Here is an 18,073-nt window from a genome sequence, read left to right as displayed (position 1 = left end):
CTCAACAGGTGAATCTACCTTTAACCACACAGTACAAAACCTCCAAGCACACCACCGACAGGAAAATGTGGAGTGAAACTGGTACCATGTGTTACTGACAAGAGCCCAGCCCAGCTCCCTGAGAGAGGAAACACCACTCAAGAGCAACACTGAAGCTCAGAGTGAGGATCCTCAGTTCAACACTATCAACAAAAATAAATTAATGTTAAACATATCTGATATTGCTTTACAAAAAACTTGATTTTTCATCAAACACCTGACAATTGTAAATTTGTAATTTATATTTCTAATAATATGTTAACGGAAAAACAAAAGTGTACTACTTAATAATTTACTCAAATATTTTTTTAATTTGAAAAACATTACATGTGTGACCTACTGTTTAATTTAAACATTTCGAACTGTCAGATTAACAAACACTTTTCTAGTTGTGAAGTTGTAACCCAGAAGATTTGCTCTTGAAGTGACACAGACCCTCAGTCAGTCCCACAGTGAGCAGAGAGCAGCAGGCTGTCTTCATGACTTCTGCCTGTCAGCTGCTGACGTGTTCAGTCCTCACCTCTCAGGGCTTGGTGCTGCTCTCAGTTCCAGGTCTCCAAGACCACAATAACCACATGTTGCAGAAGGGGTGGAGCTGAGATTGTACAGTGAGCAGACTTCCTCAGACAGTTCCTGCACCTTCCTCATTATAACACTATGACAGCAACAAGATCCCTATTCTAGGAAGAGAATAATGACTGAAATATTACAGAACAGAATTAAAGACACCTCACAGGAACAACCAAATAAATAAAGTACATCCTGAGACTTTGTGTGTACTGAATGGTAATTAAAATCAGTCAGTGTGAAGTGAGTCACAGCTGAGGGCAGTCTATACTCTGATGAGACACAGCTGTGGGAGGTCCTATAAGAGCAGGTTGGATATTTACCTCTGTTCTCTGATGAGACACAGCTGTGGGAGGTCCTATAAGAGCAGGTTGGATATTTACCTCTACACTCTGATGAGACACAGCTGTGGGAGGTCCTATAAGAGCAGGTTGGATATTTACCTCTACACTCTGATGAGACACAGCTGTGGGAGGTCCTATAAGAGCAGGTTGGATATTTACCTCTGTGCTCTGATGAGACACAGCTGTGGGAGGTCCTATAAGAGCAGGTTGGATATTTACCTGCTGGGAGAACATACCAGGCTGCTGGTCCTGGGCTGGTCTCAGTTGAGAGAGAGGACAGAAAATTTAAGAGTCTCACATGTACAGTACCACACCTGAGTATGAACAGTAGACCAAGAGTAACACTGAAGCTGAGAGTGAAGGTCTGCAGTTCAACATTATCAACAAGAACAGTGTCAGAAACCCCAAACACCGTCTCTAGACAATCAAGTAAGATATCATGGCTGACAGTGTCGAAAGCAGCCCTGAGATCAAGAAGGATGAGGACAGAAAGAGAACCAGAATCAGAAGCCATTAGAAGATCGTTAGTGACTTTGACCAGGGCAGTTTCTGTGCTGTGTAAGTGTCTGAAGCCATTATGGTTCAAATAGGTCACTTGCAATGAGATGATTAATTAAATAACAACAACATGTTCTATCAAGAACTTTTGAAATTAAAAGAGGGTTTCAGCCCAATGAACCGATGTACTTATTACAGTTCACTCTGTGAGAAATGAAGGAGGCCACTAATTGATTCTCCTTCCCACATGCTCTCCTGTCCCCTGATTTGCTTAGTCTCTCTTTTAATTGAAATTCCATGTGTTTTTTTTCTCTCTTTTAAGTTCTTCAACAAGTTTCTTTCTTTTTCTGGTTACTATAATTACATTGGATGTGTCAATAAAATAAGTAAAATTAAAAAGAGCTCAGTTATGGGTGAATCACTGTTACTGAGCTCCATCTTATGTGCTGTGTTTCTAAAAAATATGTTTACCTTGTACCTTTTCAGCTCTGGAAAATAGCTCCTTGTTAATCTTCTGAGCCAGAATCATGCGTGGGTCAGCACAGCCCCAGAGACAGGAGAGGCGAGACTGAAAATATCTGCGAGTCTGGCTGAGAGCCCACTGACTCTACACTGGACAGGGCTCAGCCTATGTGCCACCACAGGGGAAATGATCCAGACTTGAACCTGTGATCTGTGTGAGAGCTCAGCACTCTGGAGTGCCTGTACTTGTGAAAACACTCAATAGACAAGAGGAGCTGGGCTCCAGCTTGATATACCTGTTTAGCAGAAAAGTTCCAGAGCTCCTGCACTCTTGAACACTAATCTGTGCTCGAGCTGCATGATCACAACAACACACCCTGAAGCCGCTGCCCAGTTTCCCAGAATTCTCCTGCCTCTCTGCGTTACAGCAGAAAGTGAAAATTGAAAGCAAAAATAATCCTTTACTGCGATAAAGAGAGTCTCCGAAGTGAAGGTCACTTTTCAAATCTAATTATAAAGAGGCCTCAGACAATTATATATTTCTTTCTGAACAATAGAAACTGGAGCTCAGACCACAATTTTCAGAGTATCCAGCCTGTAAGTATCCTGTGATTTTCATACCAGTTAACAGCACAGTGTACTGTAGGATTAGGTGCTGTCCTGTCGCAGTCAGACAGTACAGATATTCACACGACTGATGAATTATTAATGTGTATCTGTAGGTGTAAAATATCACAGTTTGTGCTGTATTTTCACTGTATTTGCACGGATAACAGGCAAACAATAAATTCCACGGCTCCACTTGAAAGTTTTTCTTTCACTTTGTGTTTCCTGTAGTTGAATGGTGCTTCTGTCTCTCTGGACAACACTCTGAACACTGGAAAGATAAAAAACTTTTCTCAACAGTCTGGACTGTAGTTCACACTGTAAACATCCCGTCAGTATAAAACCAGGTGAGTGTGAATCTGCTGAAAGTGAGGCTCCCCTCACTACCACACTACAGCTGGATAATTCTCTAAGTGTCTGTTTCTGTGAAATCTTACCCTCCAAAGTGTGACATTTGCAAGCCAGTAGTAAAGGCTGCCCATTAGAGCATGTCTTTATCTTAGAACTGAAATCTGACATGAGTAGCTGTTTATTTTAGAGATGAGCATTGATCTATCATTTTTTTAAAAGGTGAAATGACATTAGAGGGGTTTTATTTGAAATATCTGACTATTTTCTATTTCATACGGTTCATATCAGACAAGATGTTTTTATATTTTAGTGATTTTCCCTGGCCCAGTCTGAGTATTCCTATACTTCTGAGTTGAAGTGTGACCAACCTGAACGTTTCTGTATTTCCAAGATGAATTCTTTTGAATCACAGTGTTTTCTATTCTCTATTGTAGAGATGTATTGTGACTGATCAGTGTGTTTCTTCATATGAGAGATTAAGACTGCCCACTCAGAGTCTTTCATTATTCCAGGTATGCAGAATGACTAATCTCAGTGTTTCTGTATTGCAGGTATGAAGTCTGACAGTTCAGCGTGGCTCTCTGTGACTCTGTTGCTTCTCCTCCAGTCCTCTGCTTCAGTATCAGGTACAGTAAAGAGAGACTCTCTCATTTCATTAGCCATGATTTTATATGACTGTAACAGAGGCTGTTTTCTGTGCCCTGGTCAAGCAGACAATATGAAGGCAGGTCTTTATTCATCTTACAATTGTTAGAATCACCCAGGATGAGACAGGAAGGCCTGCAGCTTTTTTTAAAAAAAACACTTCTCTCTACTTAGACAATTTCTTCCAGCATTTCCATTTCCAGTCCAGTCTGGACCCCGCTGTCAAAAGAGGCTTTTCCTTCTCTGCTTCTGTTTCTTTTTTTCTTAAACCTTCCAAGCTGACCCCATGCCTCACATCGACGATGACTACCATTCAGTAACACACTCCTTCAAACCCGCACCGTTCCCCAGAGAGCAGAAATGTTCTGTGATGCCTTTCATTACAAATATCCCCTGTTCCTTGTGTCTCATTCTCACTGCTGTCAAATTACAGGTTCAAATGACTTTAAAGTTTGAACCCGTCTTACGAGCTAATTTCACTACTAGCTTTGACATGAGAGGTCAAAAACAAAATAAATATTTATAATGCTTTGGATTTTGTGACTGGCATTTATTAATCTCAGATTTCTGAAAAAAATGAAGGCTTTTTATTTATAAGTCTATCCATCACCAAGCACTGCATTTCATTTTTAATTTGGAACACGAACATATAGACAAAAAAATGACTTCCTGACGTCCCACATCCAGTGGACTCTGGAATTATTTGCTCCCCTTGTTAAATATAAAGAAAAAAAGTCATGATAAAATAAACCACATATATGAGTATTAAATATCTGTCATTATCTGTTAAGGGAATACTAGTCCTTTCTTTTCTAAAACATTTTTCATTCCAAGGTTCAATTGTAAACAAGTAAGGCTATTTAACCTGAAAAACCCAGGTGCCAACATTATTGGCTCCCTTTAAGATCCCTACAAATACAATCAAACATCTGAAAAAATAACACATTTATACTTGTTTGAGGTTAATCTTGTCTTAAGGAACTAATGTGTGTACTTTAGTGACTTCCTGTTTCCCTGGGGTATATAAATGATGAAACACGCACAGAAAAACCTTTTGTCCTCCATCAGCATGGGGAAGGTAAAGAACTAACAACAGAGATGAGGCAAACCACTGTTGATCTTCACAGAGCAAATAATGGGTACGAAAAATAAGTAAAACCTTAAAATTCCTAATATCCACCATCAGAGCAATAACGTAAAACTCCAGCCCCACTGGAACAGTGGGTAATTCCCAGGAAGAGGAGCCGCCATCTTGTCCCCACGGACAGTGAGAAGGAGGGTGAGGGAGGCCAAGAAAAGCCCACAGGTCTCAGGTAAAGAAACACACGGACTGGTGGCATTGTGGGGTCATTCTGTGTTTTATACGTCTTTCTCTTTATATTTATCAAGAGGTGCCAATAATTCCAGAGTCCACTGTACGTTAACAAATTCAGTGAAGTAAAATCCACAGCTATCCATATTGTACTACTGTTTTCATAATTCAAATCCAAAATGCAATTATCAGTTCCCTAATAACTATATACAAACACTAATAACTCTATATATTGTAATTAAAAAAACTGTAGTTGTATTATTGCTGTAGAGCATTGTATCATCTAGAGTCGTGGTAGTGATGTGGTAACAATATCATGACTCAGTATTTGATGAAACTGTCACTAGTACAGTAAGAAGAGAGAAAATAAGCACTGATGGGTTAGTGGGACACCTGACAGTTTTACAGAGTGGTGCACTCCTGCATCAGACTATCCAAATAAATAAAACAGCGAGTCCGCAGGAGTCAGTGACACTGCAGTGTGTCCTGGGGAATACTGTACCTACTGACTGCTCACACAGTCCAGGTTTACAGCCTGTTCAAGAGCGGACAGCATGAGAGGAGAAATTTCACCACAGTGCATCTGTATTATTTATTCTTTTAACTGAAGAATTCAGAAAACAAAATATGTCGCAGTTTTCTGTCTTGAAATTTAGCTGCTTATTTTGGCATCTCTGACCTTCAGCTCATTCATCTCATCTCACTTTCTCAGTTTCCTACAACTAGTCCCTCAACCCTGTCTGTTGCAGCTTCACTCATCCTGTCTCTCAGTCTTTCTCTCTCTCTTTTAGAGCCCTGGTGTGCAGCATCGCCTGTTCTTTCCCAGTTACACACACCCCTGCTGAAGAATCACATATCTATACAGACTCTATGGAGAGTGTCCCTGTCCTGCTCACTGCACTCTCACTGCTGTCTCACTGCTGTCCCTGGAAAAGAGCTCAGACCACAGCTCTGAGTGTCCCTGTCCTGCTCGCTGTGCTGTCTCTGGAAAAGGGCTTAGACCACAGCTCTGAGTGTCTCTGTCCTGCTCGCTGCACTGTCTCTGAAAAGAGCTTAGACCACAGCTCTGAGTGTCCCTGTCCTGCTCACTGTACTGTCTCTGGAACTGCATATGCAAATTAAACACAACGTTTATTATACTAAATCAATCAATAATTCTCTGGGCAAAATAAGTAATACATCAATGACAGAAACATAACAAAAAACAAGATTCAAGCTCTGTCTGTTCCCACCTGCTCTCCTGCCCTTGTTCACTGCTCAGACACAGACTCAGCTCAGTGGGAGTGTTGCTCTGCAGGCTGGGTGTGTCTGTGCTGAAAGAACAGGTCTGTTCAGGTAAAGTGAAAGAGGGAAGAGAACTGTGTACAAGTCTGAAGCTGCTGTGTGCTGGAGTGACAGTGAGATCAGACAGGTACAGCAGTGTGTGAGTGATCAGTCAGGTCAGGACTGAAGCTGCTGTGTGCTGGAGTGACAGTGAGATCAGTCAGATCCAGCAGTGTGTGAGTGAACAGTCAGGTCAGGACTGAAGCTGCTGTGTGCTGGAGTGACAGTGAGATCAGTCAGGTACAGCAGTGTGTGAGTGAACAGTCAGGTCAGGACTGAAGCTGCTGTGTGCTGGAGTGACAGTGAGATCAGTCAGGTACAGCAGTGTGTGAGTGAACAGTCAGGTCAGGACTGAAGCTGCTGTGTGCTGGAGTGACAGTGAGATCAGTCAGGTACAGCAGTGTGTGAGTGAACAGTCAGGTCAGGACTGAAGCTGCTGTGTGCTGGAGTGACAGTGAGATCAGTTAGGTACAGCAGTGTGTGAGTGAACAGTCAGGTCAGGACTGAAGCAGAGACACTCCTCACTGTTGTACTACAGCTGGATCATTCACTATGAGTGTCTGTTTCAGTGAAGGCTTACTATTCAAAGTGTTGCAATTGCAATTTAAAGGAAAGGGCTGCCAGTTAGAATATGTCTTTATCTAAGATATTAAATCTGAGCAGAGTGTTAATTTTGGAGATGAATATTGTCCTATCAGAGTTGATTTTGAATGTAAACCAAGATCGGGTGTTTTTTTTTAATTATTTCAAATGCTAACTTTGAAATATCTGACTTTTTTCTTTCCTACTGTAGATTATATCTGACTGAAGTTTTTATTTATGTAAGTGATTAGGCCTATTCCAGTTTCTGTATTTCTGAATATGAAGTGTGACCAAACATTAATTATCATTAAAAGATTAATTCTTAGAAGTCAGAGAAAAATCCTGAATCCTGACTAATCTGAATTCTGAAATCTGAGATGAATTCTGATTAATCAGATTGGTTCTTTATATCAGAGATTATGACAGAGTCTTTCATTATTCCAGGTCTGCTGCCTGACTAATCTCAGTGTTTCTGTATTGCAGGTATGAAGTCTGACAGTTCAGAGTGGCTCTCTGTGACTCTGTTGCTTCTCCTCCAGTCCTCTGCTTCAGTATCAGGTACAGTGAAGAGAGACTCTCTCATTTCATTAGCCATGTTTTTATATTACTGTAACAGCGGCTGTTTTCTGTGCCCTGGTCAAGCAGACAATATGAAGGCAGTTCTTTATTCATCTTTTAATGGTTAAAATCACCGAGGATGAGACAGGGGAGTCTGGAGCTGTTTTTTGAGAACGCCTTTTCTCACTCCTTAGACAATTTCACTAACCATGTCTCAGTAAGGCTCTCCTCCTGTGTGCCCACTGGAATTCCTCATGGGCATGGAGCTGGTCAAGGGTGTTCCTTAGGGATCAGACAGCTGTGAGAGTAGTGGAGGGGAGAGGAGGGTGTACCTTCCCATTTAACCCCTTCAGTCTCTGCCACACTCCTCCCCTTCGTCCTCATGTCCTTCTTGTTTCCTTCTTCAAACCCCTGTGTTCATGATAATGTCCAGGATTGTCTGCAAGTTTAGCTCCAGTTGTTCATGTGATCATTGAGCCACAATACTCTCCCATGTGTCACAAATATTCACACTGTCCCTTTTAAGCTCACACAGATGACAGTCCACAGGTAATAAGAATTGCTTACACTTATATAACACTTTTCTGGACACTCCACTCAAAGCGCTTCACAGGTAATGGGGATCCCCTCCACCCCCACCAGTGTGCAGCCCCACCTGGATGATGCGACGGCAGCCATAGTGCACCAGTACGCTCCCCACACACCAGCTCTCAGTGGGGAGGAGAACAGAGTGATGAGGCCAGTTCAGAGATGGGGATTATTAAGAGGCCATGATTGGTAAAGGCCAATGGAAAATTTGGCCAGGACAGCAGGGTGACACCCCGACTCAAAAACGCCCTGGGATTTTTAATGACCACAGAGAGTCAGAACCTCAGTTTTGCATCTCATCCGAAGGACAGCAGTGTCCCCGTCACTATACTGGGGCATTAGGACCCACACAGCTCCATTCTACACTTGACAGCTTAGGCCTGTGGTGCCAAGATCATTTCCTTCACTTGAATGTTAATAAAACAAAAGAAATGGCCTAATCATCAATACAAGAACACTCACAGTCCTAAAGCCATGATCATCAATAGCAGCACAAGAACACTCAGAGCTCTAAAGCCATAATTATCAATAACAGTACAAGAACCCTCACTGCAAACAATTTAAAGATTTTTTATAGATTCGGTCCTTACATTCAGCATCCTGGTTTGGGTCTCTTAGTATCTCCAACCAGAGCAGGTTGTGTCTCTCAGTGGTAGAATAGTGAGCACTAGACAGCGTACTCTTAAAGACCTGTGTTATTGTAGAACACACAGCACACAGTAGGATTTCATATTGTGTTTTATTGTAGTTTTTGTATTTGTAAGTGTGCATTTCTGGTCCTTATAATATATTCACCTGTTTTATAAGCCTGTTGGGTAATGTCAATATTTATATACAGTATAGTATAACACTCTAGACTGTTGACTTTTAATATTGTGTGAATTGTTTTTAGGATACCTGTAGGTTTTTAATGTGCCCCAGCAACACAAATTAAGTTCATTCTAACCCTCCTCTCAAATGGAGAAGAGTTGCACAGACACAAAGCCTCTTTACTGCGAAGATAATCAGTCAGACAATCCTCAGGTCAGGGAAGAACCTCCTGCCCCAGGAACAGGATAGAGGAGCCTTCCAGAAAAACACTTCAGAAGCACCAGGGCCATGGGGAAAGGCCCAGCTTTAAAAACTCAGCTGACAGAAATATGTATTTATTTGTGTATCCATATGTATGTAAAAAGGATACAGTGAGAAGCTCCTTAGATGACCCAGCTATGAGGTATCATGACATGCTACTTACATTCTTTTTAGAAAATACAATTGTTTGCTACAGTTCCCTCTCAAAGGCTCAAATGGCAGCTCTTGTGGTGCATTAAGATACTGCAGACAGATGTCATTTCACATCCCCCTGCCTCCAGACAGGCTGAGAAAGCAAACAGCAGGCGCTGTCTAGGCAGTCACGTGACTTGAAAAATAAGACTCGTATATCGGGAACGAAAGCAGCTCGGAAGCTACTTTAAGTGGCACAACCTGGAACAAACAGATGAGGCTGGTTTGCTTCACCTGCCCTGCTGTAGGGGGGCTGAGTGATGTCACACTCATGAAAAAACAAGGCGCTTGAGGTGCTATACAGTGCTATACAGTATAGTACTATAGTATATATACTTTAGTATACTGTATACTATACAGGTGCTATACAGTACTATACAGTGCTATACAGTATCTTGAGAATGAACACATGGAATAAACGTATTACTTGTTCCTTTGCAGACCACGCATGCTGACGCAGCTGCCCACCTGAACTATAACAACGTTAATGTTTTTTACCTGACAACCTGATACATTTGACTGACAAGAATTCAGTATTCATATCTGACCCTCACAGCCTCCAGTGTACACTTTATATACACTTTTAAACAAAGACAAACACTTAAAGCTTAACCATGAAACAATAACATCCCTAAATATTAACTTACTGACATTCCTTAATGTCATTAACTCAGGATAATGGGTCTGCTTGAAAATGAGTATAATATCAATCCAAGACTGGTAGGTTTGCTGTTGTATGAGAAAATACAACAGGAGGGTTTCCAATCAATCCAAGTGGGTTAAAGCTAAACCATCACTAAATCCTCACCAGTGACATTCCTGGGGTCAGTGTGGGGCTGCTCCTGACACAGTGCTGGACCAGCTCACACTGTGAGCAGCTGTGTAGAGGGGGAGGCTCATGCAGACTGTGTGCTCTTTCTCTTTCAGAGGTGTTACAGCTTATTGGTCCAGCTGCTCCTGTAGTTGTGTCCCCTTGTGAAGACGTTGTACTGCCCTGTTACCTCTCAACCAGAGAGAGTGCAGAGGACTTAGAGATCAGGTGGTTTAGAGGAGATTATACAGCCCCTGTGTGTCTGTACCAGAACAGCAGGTATAACTCTGACAGACAGGACCCAGCCTACAAGGGAAGGGTGGAGCTTTTCTCCGAGGAGCTCTCCAGAGGCAACGTGTCTTTAACACTGAGAAACATCACCCGCTCTGATCATGGACGGTACAGATGTATGGTGCTGTCTGATCTCTGGGATGATGACACTGTTATTGACCTGTCTGTTAGAGGTGAGTGTTTGAAATTTAACTAACCATTACCCACAAAGTCATAGCTTTGCTTGAATTGTGTTCACTCAGAAACTCTGAACAGAACACTTAATTGTCTTGTTTTCCTGAAAAGAATAAGATCATCTTTACTTGTTGAGCCACTTTATAACACAAATTAGATTATTATACTGTATTCCAGTTTCCAGAAGTTTGAAAGACTATGTGTCAATGTTTTAAATCTTGTCAGCTGTGTCGGTGTCTCTCCACTCCCCTGGAGGAGATCAGGCCCAGCTGCTGTGCAGATCAGAGGGCTGGTTCCCTCAACCTGCAGTGATCTGGACAGACAGGGATGGAAACGAGGTGACATCACAGCCCCCCACAGTGGACACGGACAGTCAGGGGCTCCTCAGTGTCAGCAGCTACATCCCAGTCAAACAGGAGTCCAACATCTTCTCCTGCCTGGTGAGAAGCACACAGCCCAAGGCAGACTGGGAATCTCAGCTGCACATACCCAGTGAGTACAGAGTTGAGTTCGCATTCAGATAGCAGACTAAATAGTGGACTCTTTTATATATGAAAATATTTTTGAACATGTCTAGAACAATCTTCTCAGCCATATAATTGAAGCAGATATCTTGAAATGTTTGAACAAACATACGCTTCAATCAATTAGCTGATTGAAATTGAGCAATTTAGAATGAATTCCCCTTATAATAAAACCATCTTATGTCATGGTGCTGTTGTCGTTAAGCCTAAATGATGGGATTTATTGTTATAAAAACATTAAGAAGAACATATCAATTTCAGGTAGCTGCGTCAGCATGTGTATGCTGCAAAGGAACAAGTATTATTTTGGATCAGATACAATTTCAATATTCTCTATTTTTTTTCTGGTAACACCTACTGATGATTATCTTTCTCGTATAATTCTTTTCATATAATTGTTGACATAGAATCTAAAAGATCAGACTTCAACTGTCAGTCCATTCAGAGAGATCCCCTCTCTCCAGTATACAGATTTGTCTTGTGTATACCAGCCATATAGAAAGAAAACAATATATAGGTTTGAAATTAGTTTATGCAAAAACAAATCTCTACAGAAAAGAAAATAACCTCCTGAATTCTCCTTCACATTTCATTGACAGTCGTGATGTATTTCCTGCCACATATTCTTAACCATTTTACCAATGTTATTCTCTCATATTCTACCTTTAAACAAGTTAAGTATTACTTTCCCTTTATTATCACGTGTCAGTAAGAGTGTTCTAAAATACCCATGAGACAGGTGTACTGGTACAGTCAAATGCAGATAACATGTATGCAGTGGTGCTCAGGCATAGTCTATCAGTTTGAAGATGTTTTCAAACACACAGGACTCCACAAACTAGATTTCAACAAGACAGCTTTTCTACTGAACTGAATGTCTTCATCACAGAAGGCCCGTCAAGTCTAGTAGGAGACCTCTCTCAGTCATTTGAAGAGCACTGTGACTATTTAAATTCTCCAGCTGTCATGACTGGATCTTTGCCTCTCAACAGCAGAGCTCTATACTTCAGTCTGGCTCCATTGTGACATCATCACATCAGCTGGAGTGATTCAGCATCTGGGCTCAACCAGTCTCCCTGACTGAGACACTTCAACTGGCGCCAGTCCTATGGCTCCCTGTCTAGAGAGAGATTTCTGCTCCACACTGTAGTCTTTTGTGCTGGCGGCTCACTTGGCTCACACAGATTTCTCTGTTGATTTTGTGGTCTGCAGCTCCTGATAACTAAACTGCATGTTTATCCATCAAATCTGTCTCGCAGGCAGATGTAGTCAAACACCGAGTTTGTCGTTTGTCATTAAACATGACTATTTAATGACCTTTGACCAGTCTGACAGAGGTCAGTGATAAGGAAGACCTGACAGCTGTCTGTGTGGGTTGGACACCTGTGTAATATGAATGTCATTTTATAAGAAGGACACTATGTAACATTGTGAAGTCCAACAAACTCCTTCACATATTATACTGTTCTGTTTTGAAAAAAAAAACAGTTCATTTAAAAAAATGTACATGAATTATTTGAAATTCATTATATTGTGATGTTGTTTGATGCTGTTGTAGGCTGTAAATTATTTTACATGACATAGTGATACAGGCTTCGTGGTTGACATGTCTACAGAGACTTGAGACGTGACACACATGGACCCTAACAGAATTATACTACCCAGTGCAGAGTGACACCACAACCATACAAATAAAGAGAGTCATACCAGCACGACAGTACGAATAGAGGAGCAGTGGAGTATCACTCACACCCATACAAAATGTACAATACCACTCTGGGCAGTAGAAACATAAAAAATGAATGATTCTAAAACGATATTTCCCAAAAGAGTATGATATTGCATGGGGTCTATTTAGGGTTGAATCAGTGTACAGCTAAACATTAATTCTACAGTATGTGTACATTATATTAGAAATTGAAAAAAATATACTTCACACTATTAGTAACAAATCCTAACAGTTGTGTGTCAGTGTCTTTGGGATAATACTCCTGTCCTGTTTTCCAGGAGACTATTTCCCTGCTCCCTCTGGATGGATGGTGGCTCTCTTCCTAACAGCAGCTGTTACTGTAGCAGCATCAGTACTTCTGGTGATCCAGTGGAGAAGAATGGACAGTATGTGCTCATTATAAATAGACATTTGTGTCTGAATGTCTGTGTCAGGAAGGATTATAAATTCCTCTGTGTATGAGCAGCTCAGGACATTCCTCTTGATAACAACTGACAATTTACAATGCAGCCAGTAGGAACTAAAAAACGAAAACTTTTAGCTCATTAGCCAGAGCATCTTCTAGTCTTGATAGAGAACTACCCTCCAGGAGAGTTACAGATGCAGCCATCTATAATACAAACATCTATAATACACATCAAACCCTGAGATAAACTCACTGCATTATACCAGTGAGTCACAATCAGCCGTTCGCTGCTCAAAACAGATCAACAGGTGACACTTGTGAAAACATTAATTTAATCTGTTCTTCCTCCTTAGCCTAATGATCACATGTCTGAAACTACAATATGTTGTAGCGATTCTCTGTAGTTTCCCTCTGCACAGGAGGACGAGAGAGGCAGGAGACTGGGAGTGCAGTGAACTGGCCTCTTGTCCTTGTTAGGGACACAGGCATGCTGGTCACTCAGATAGGACAGGAAGGAAGAAGGTAAAGAGGGAGAGAGTGATGGCCAGAGAGACAGGGAGAGGAAACTGGACTCTGTTTATAGAGAGGAGAGGGCAAGTTGAACGATGAAGGTCAGGTGCTCAGGCTCCAGGATTGTTACAATTGCTATAAATTACAGTACAATATGTCCGAAAACCCTCTGTGTATAGTATATTTTTAATAAGCAACATGTTAAATAAAATTAACTTTTTTCTAATTACTATTTATACACAATTTCTAATAATTCTGTGTACTCTATGAAATAAAAATATTTCTGTTAGTGTTACATAATATTGTGAAATACTGTACAGTACTTTGTGCAGAGTTGTGTGTAATCATTGTATTTCATGAGATTGTTTATCGCTACTGTACTATATGATTAATGTAGAAAGGCACTAACAGGTAAATAAATATTTCAATTTTAATATTAGAATAAGCTTTGACAACCACACACAGCTGCAGTAGTTTAAGGATTCACTTTACAGAGCAGTGCAGTCCTCTGGTTCCAGAGTATCTATCTTTGTCACCATAGTCAAGCCCATTCAAAGACCCCCAACCCTTCCTGTCTATTTCACCCCTGATGGCAGTGACTTTCCCTCAGTCTGGCACAGTGTATTCATGAGCTCTCTGTTCATTGGTCAAACTTGATCATGTGACAGGAGAGGGTTGGGACCCTTAAAGGGAAAATCACAGATGAATGGTGGAGAGTGTCAGACCTGCTAATCTATCACAGAAATCACAGATGACCTGGAGAGAGTGACAGACTTTCCATTCTATCGAGAGAACTGAGGTAAGAGGGGTCAGTTCTGTGGAAGTTCACAGCAGAAAGGGTTGAATAAGATTTGTGGATCAATTACTGTCAAACATAGCTAGACGGGCAGAACGACCTGCAAGGATTCTGTCTCTTATGTTCTTTTGTTCTGTGAAATATAGAATATGTGTAATAGAAAACATGGCTAATGTATTTTTTCAGCTTCTGCAGCCCTGGTCCTGTGTCACTGACTGTCCTGTCTGTGTTTCTTTACAGGGGAGGAGAAACTCAATGGTGAGTAAATCAGTCAGACTCTCTGTACTGTGTCCTGTAGTGATTTCAGCAGGAGCTCCTCTGTAAATGATCCTGCATCAGTTTTCTAACTGAATTGTATGTTATTATGATATAAGGTCCATGTAGAACAACTTGTTTATTAACATTTTTCCTATAATTGACAGTTTATTTTTGGAAGGAGCTATTAACTGCCAATTTGAAATTGAAAACTTAAGCCAATTTGAAATTGAAAACTTAAACCAATTTGAGTGTCATCAGACACCAGAACTCTGATGGTCTAAATCATGTCTTATTATTTCCAGCCATTCCTGTAATCCTCGCAGAACTGGGTAAGTGATCTTCTGTGTCTGTGAGATATCAGATCCACCAATATAAACACTAATGAATTATATTTGAGTGCACTGTTGTTCTGCAGTTTACTGTACTCTACTGTAATGAACTGTATTGTATCCTTCTTTTATTTTGGTCAGTAATACACACAGGTATTTGATCAGTTGTGAAGATTTACAAAAGCAATAGAAGCTACAGAGAAATAGATAAATTTCTGTACAACAATGTAAATATGGAGATCTTAGTTTTGACTCCCTCTCAGTTTGGTCCCAATGCACATTTTCAAAGTTAATATTTTAATGAAAACTTTAGTTTTAGACCACTTGCATGGGTGAAAGAAACTAACTGGCAGCAGAAACTATAAAGTAAGAAATGCTGCTTGTATGAATTTCAGTCTTCTTTGCTCTCTTCTAATGTGTCAAAGACACTCTGAAAAGGCTAGTTTCAGACTGACAACAGGCCATCAGCCCCCTGTCCTGAGTGAACAGTCTGTATCTTGACACTGTGTCCTGCTGTTACACACAGTGTCTGTAGAGCTGGAACAACACAGCTGGTTGTTACAGTACCAGCATCCTGCCACCAGAGGGCACCCAAGCTGATTGCATGTACCTCATCTGCTCTGGGGAGGCGTAGTTTAATCAGACCTCGTTAATCCATCACCAGGCCTCCCCTCCAGCCTACCTGAACCCTGCTCTGTGTCCACAGTGCTCAGTAGTGGGTTAGACCTTGAGAGCTACATAGCTCTTTCATTGTGATATCTTCCCAATGTTCCTTCTAGGTTTTGGGATTTTTGGCTGTCTTTTTCCACCTCGATTTCTGGGTTTAGACTTGAGTATTTTTGGTTTAAATTTCCCTTTTGATTTTTGACATTCTGTTAGTTTTAAGACCTTGACCTTGGATTTCACTGTTTACATGTGATCATACCTGTGTAGGGTCCACTTCTTTGAAAATAGATGCTCAGCAGTGTTACACTGCTCTGACTGCTTGTGTTGGGCCAGCTGGGCCCCTGTCTGTGTCAGACTGATACTGTCTGTGTGTCAGTCTTCCTGGATCTGGCCTGGTGTGGAGATGTGCTCACCATGGTGTGTGACTGGTCATCTCTCACTGTCCAGCTGATGTCCAGAGATCAGGCAGTGTGACCAGTGAGCAGGACATCTCTTGCCTCAGTCAGTGATACTGGTCACTGTGGTTACAGGACTCTTAGTCTGTGTGAGAGCAGCCCACACTTTCACTCATCTGACTGAACAATGAACAGAATTCAGTATCAATGGATGGTTATTTAAATATGAAATATCCCTCAGTGCTGGAGACTGCAGACTGTGTTTATTTCTTACCTCTCTCAATGGCTCAAGCACCAGACTCCAGGGTGTCCTGTGATGTGTCTGTGTGTCTTATTGCCTTGTGCTGCTCAGTCTTATTGAGTGAGACTCCAGTCTTACACCCACTGCTGCTCACACTCACTGACACTCTGATCCACACTGCAGTGGACACTGGGGATCCTGAAATGGACTGACTGCAGACTGTAGTATAAACTCTGCTATAATAACAGGTAAGAAGCAATAATGGTCTTTAATACAATAAAGATCTACTGTCTCTCTCTGCAGATGCTGTGAAGCGAGCTCCTATCCCTAAATCACGTATGTACACTGTACGAAACTCTGCTGACTGACGGCACTGATTTTACTGACATTATATTACCGGTGGGTGACTAGGATTAACAGTGTCTTTGTCTCTGCGGTTCAGTGTGTGACTGTGATTAACAGTGTTTGTATCTCTGTGTTTCAGAATGGCAGTGGCTGTGCAGTGCTGCAGGTAGGTCTGTGTTTCCTGTTGAAGATACAGACACAGTACTGCTATTGAGGACTAATATAAATGAGCATTGATTCCTGGTGAGCAATGCACTGATAAAAGAGTAAGGAGAATGAGAATCAGTGTAAACTGAGATTCACTGCAGGTTCACATCATATTCCTGTGGAAAACCTCATCTCCTTTCACAGTGATCATGTTGTCATTCAGCCAGTGAAATCATGTCTGTGCTGGACTGACTGAGCTATAAAATCACCCAACCTAAATCAAAACCTTTTTACTATGAAAAGCTCACAGTCTGTAGGGGACTACATGTCATGGGTACAAATCATGAGTCCTACACAGTGGAGCACTTTAATAAACAGAGATGATAAAAATCCGTTATTACAATATTTACACAACTGATGGTAAGAACACTATTTCACTGCTGACCTCGTGATCCTACATAATAACAATAATGTGTCCCTGTCACTGTACTGGGGCTTGCAGGGTGAGTGCCCCCTACTGGCCCCACTAACACCTCTTCCAGCAGCAGCCTCAGCTCTCCCAGGAGTCTCCCCTCCAGGTACTGGCCAGGCTCACACTGCTGGGTCTCAGTGGGCTGCTGGCTGTGAGCTGTTTTCACATTGGTGGTCGATCTCCTTCAGAGATATTAGACATAAACCTAGCAAACAACACAGCCTGATAACCCACACGCTGTCACACTATAAACTATATCTTTACATGACCTTTGCCCTGTTCACCTGTCTGTGGTATAACCCCAGTATTGTCTGTGCTGGACACAGTGTCCCCCAGGACACTACAGCTCAGTACTGACCCTCTCCTTTCTTCTGTACAGGTGAAGGCAGCCCCATCCCTGACTTGCGTAAGTCCACTGTGTGTAAAGTCACAGCTCCTGCTGGGCTCCAGCTCTCTCCCTGTCAGTGTGTGTGGAGGACAGAGGGGTATTTAAACTGGGGAACTGGGGGGCAGGAGCTCCCTAAAGGGCAATTCTGTTGGATCAGGAAAGACCTGGACAACACTAACAATGTATCATTAAAATAACTCATCACAAAAGTCTGTTCTTAAATATTTCTATATTACTAATGTTTTTTTTTTCAATTCTTAGAACATGAGCAATAAAGAGGAGGTTTCACACTGGTTTCAGTGTGAATGAAGCTGAGCTTCTGATTTTTTATACTGATACTGTATGTCTGAAGTTCTCTTGTAATCGTAACTTTTAGTCTCTTAAAAGAAACCAGTTCAAGATAGCATTAGTGGTCTCCAGTGAATTTCATTACCTCTGACCCCCTGAATTTTG

General features: G+C 41.5%; 2 protein-coding genes across 5 annotated transcripts in view; one reads left to right on the top strand and one right to left on the bottom strand.

Moving 5' to 3' along the window:
* The window catches only part of LOC138238056 (butyrophilin subfamily 2 member A2-like), a 223,328-nt gene that overhangs the window by 55,717 nt on the left and 149,538 nt on the right, over nt 1-18,073 (top strand). For all 4 annotated transcript variants that reach the window (XM_069187883.1, XM_069187884.1, XM_069187882.1 and 1 more), the window contains exons 5-8: nt 7,213-7,287; nt 10,066-10,413; nt 10,640-10,906; nt 12,946-13,053. In XM_069187883.1, the coding sequence (XP_069043984.1) occupies nt 7,213-7,287; nt 10,066-10,413; nt 10,640-10,906; nt 12,946-13,053 (798 nt within the window). The remainder of the gene's footprint in view (nt 1-7,212; nt 7,288-10,065; nt 10,414-10,639; nt 10,907-12,945; nt 13,054-18,073) is intronic.
* The window catches only part of LOC138238054 (butyrophilin subfamily 1 member A1-like), a 149,354-nt gene that overhangs the window by 21,180 nt on the left and 110,101 nt on the right, over nt 1-18,073 (bottom strand). The window lies entirely within an intron of this gene.

The sequence above is a fragment of the Lepisosteus oculatus genome, chromosome 4, assembly GCF_040954835.1.
Source record: "Lepisosteus oculatus isolate fLepOcu1 chromosome 4, fLepOcu1.hap2, whole genome shotgun sequence".
Classification (NCBI taxonomy): Eukaryota; Metazoa; Chordata; class Actinopteri; order Semionotiformes; family Lepisosteidae; genus Lepisosteus; species Lepisosteus oculatus.
Note: the sequence above shows the minus strand (reverse complement) of the source record. Positions and strands in the feature narration are given on the sequence as shown.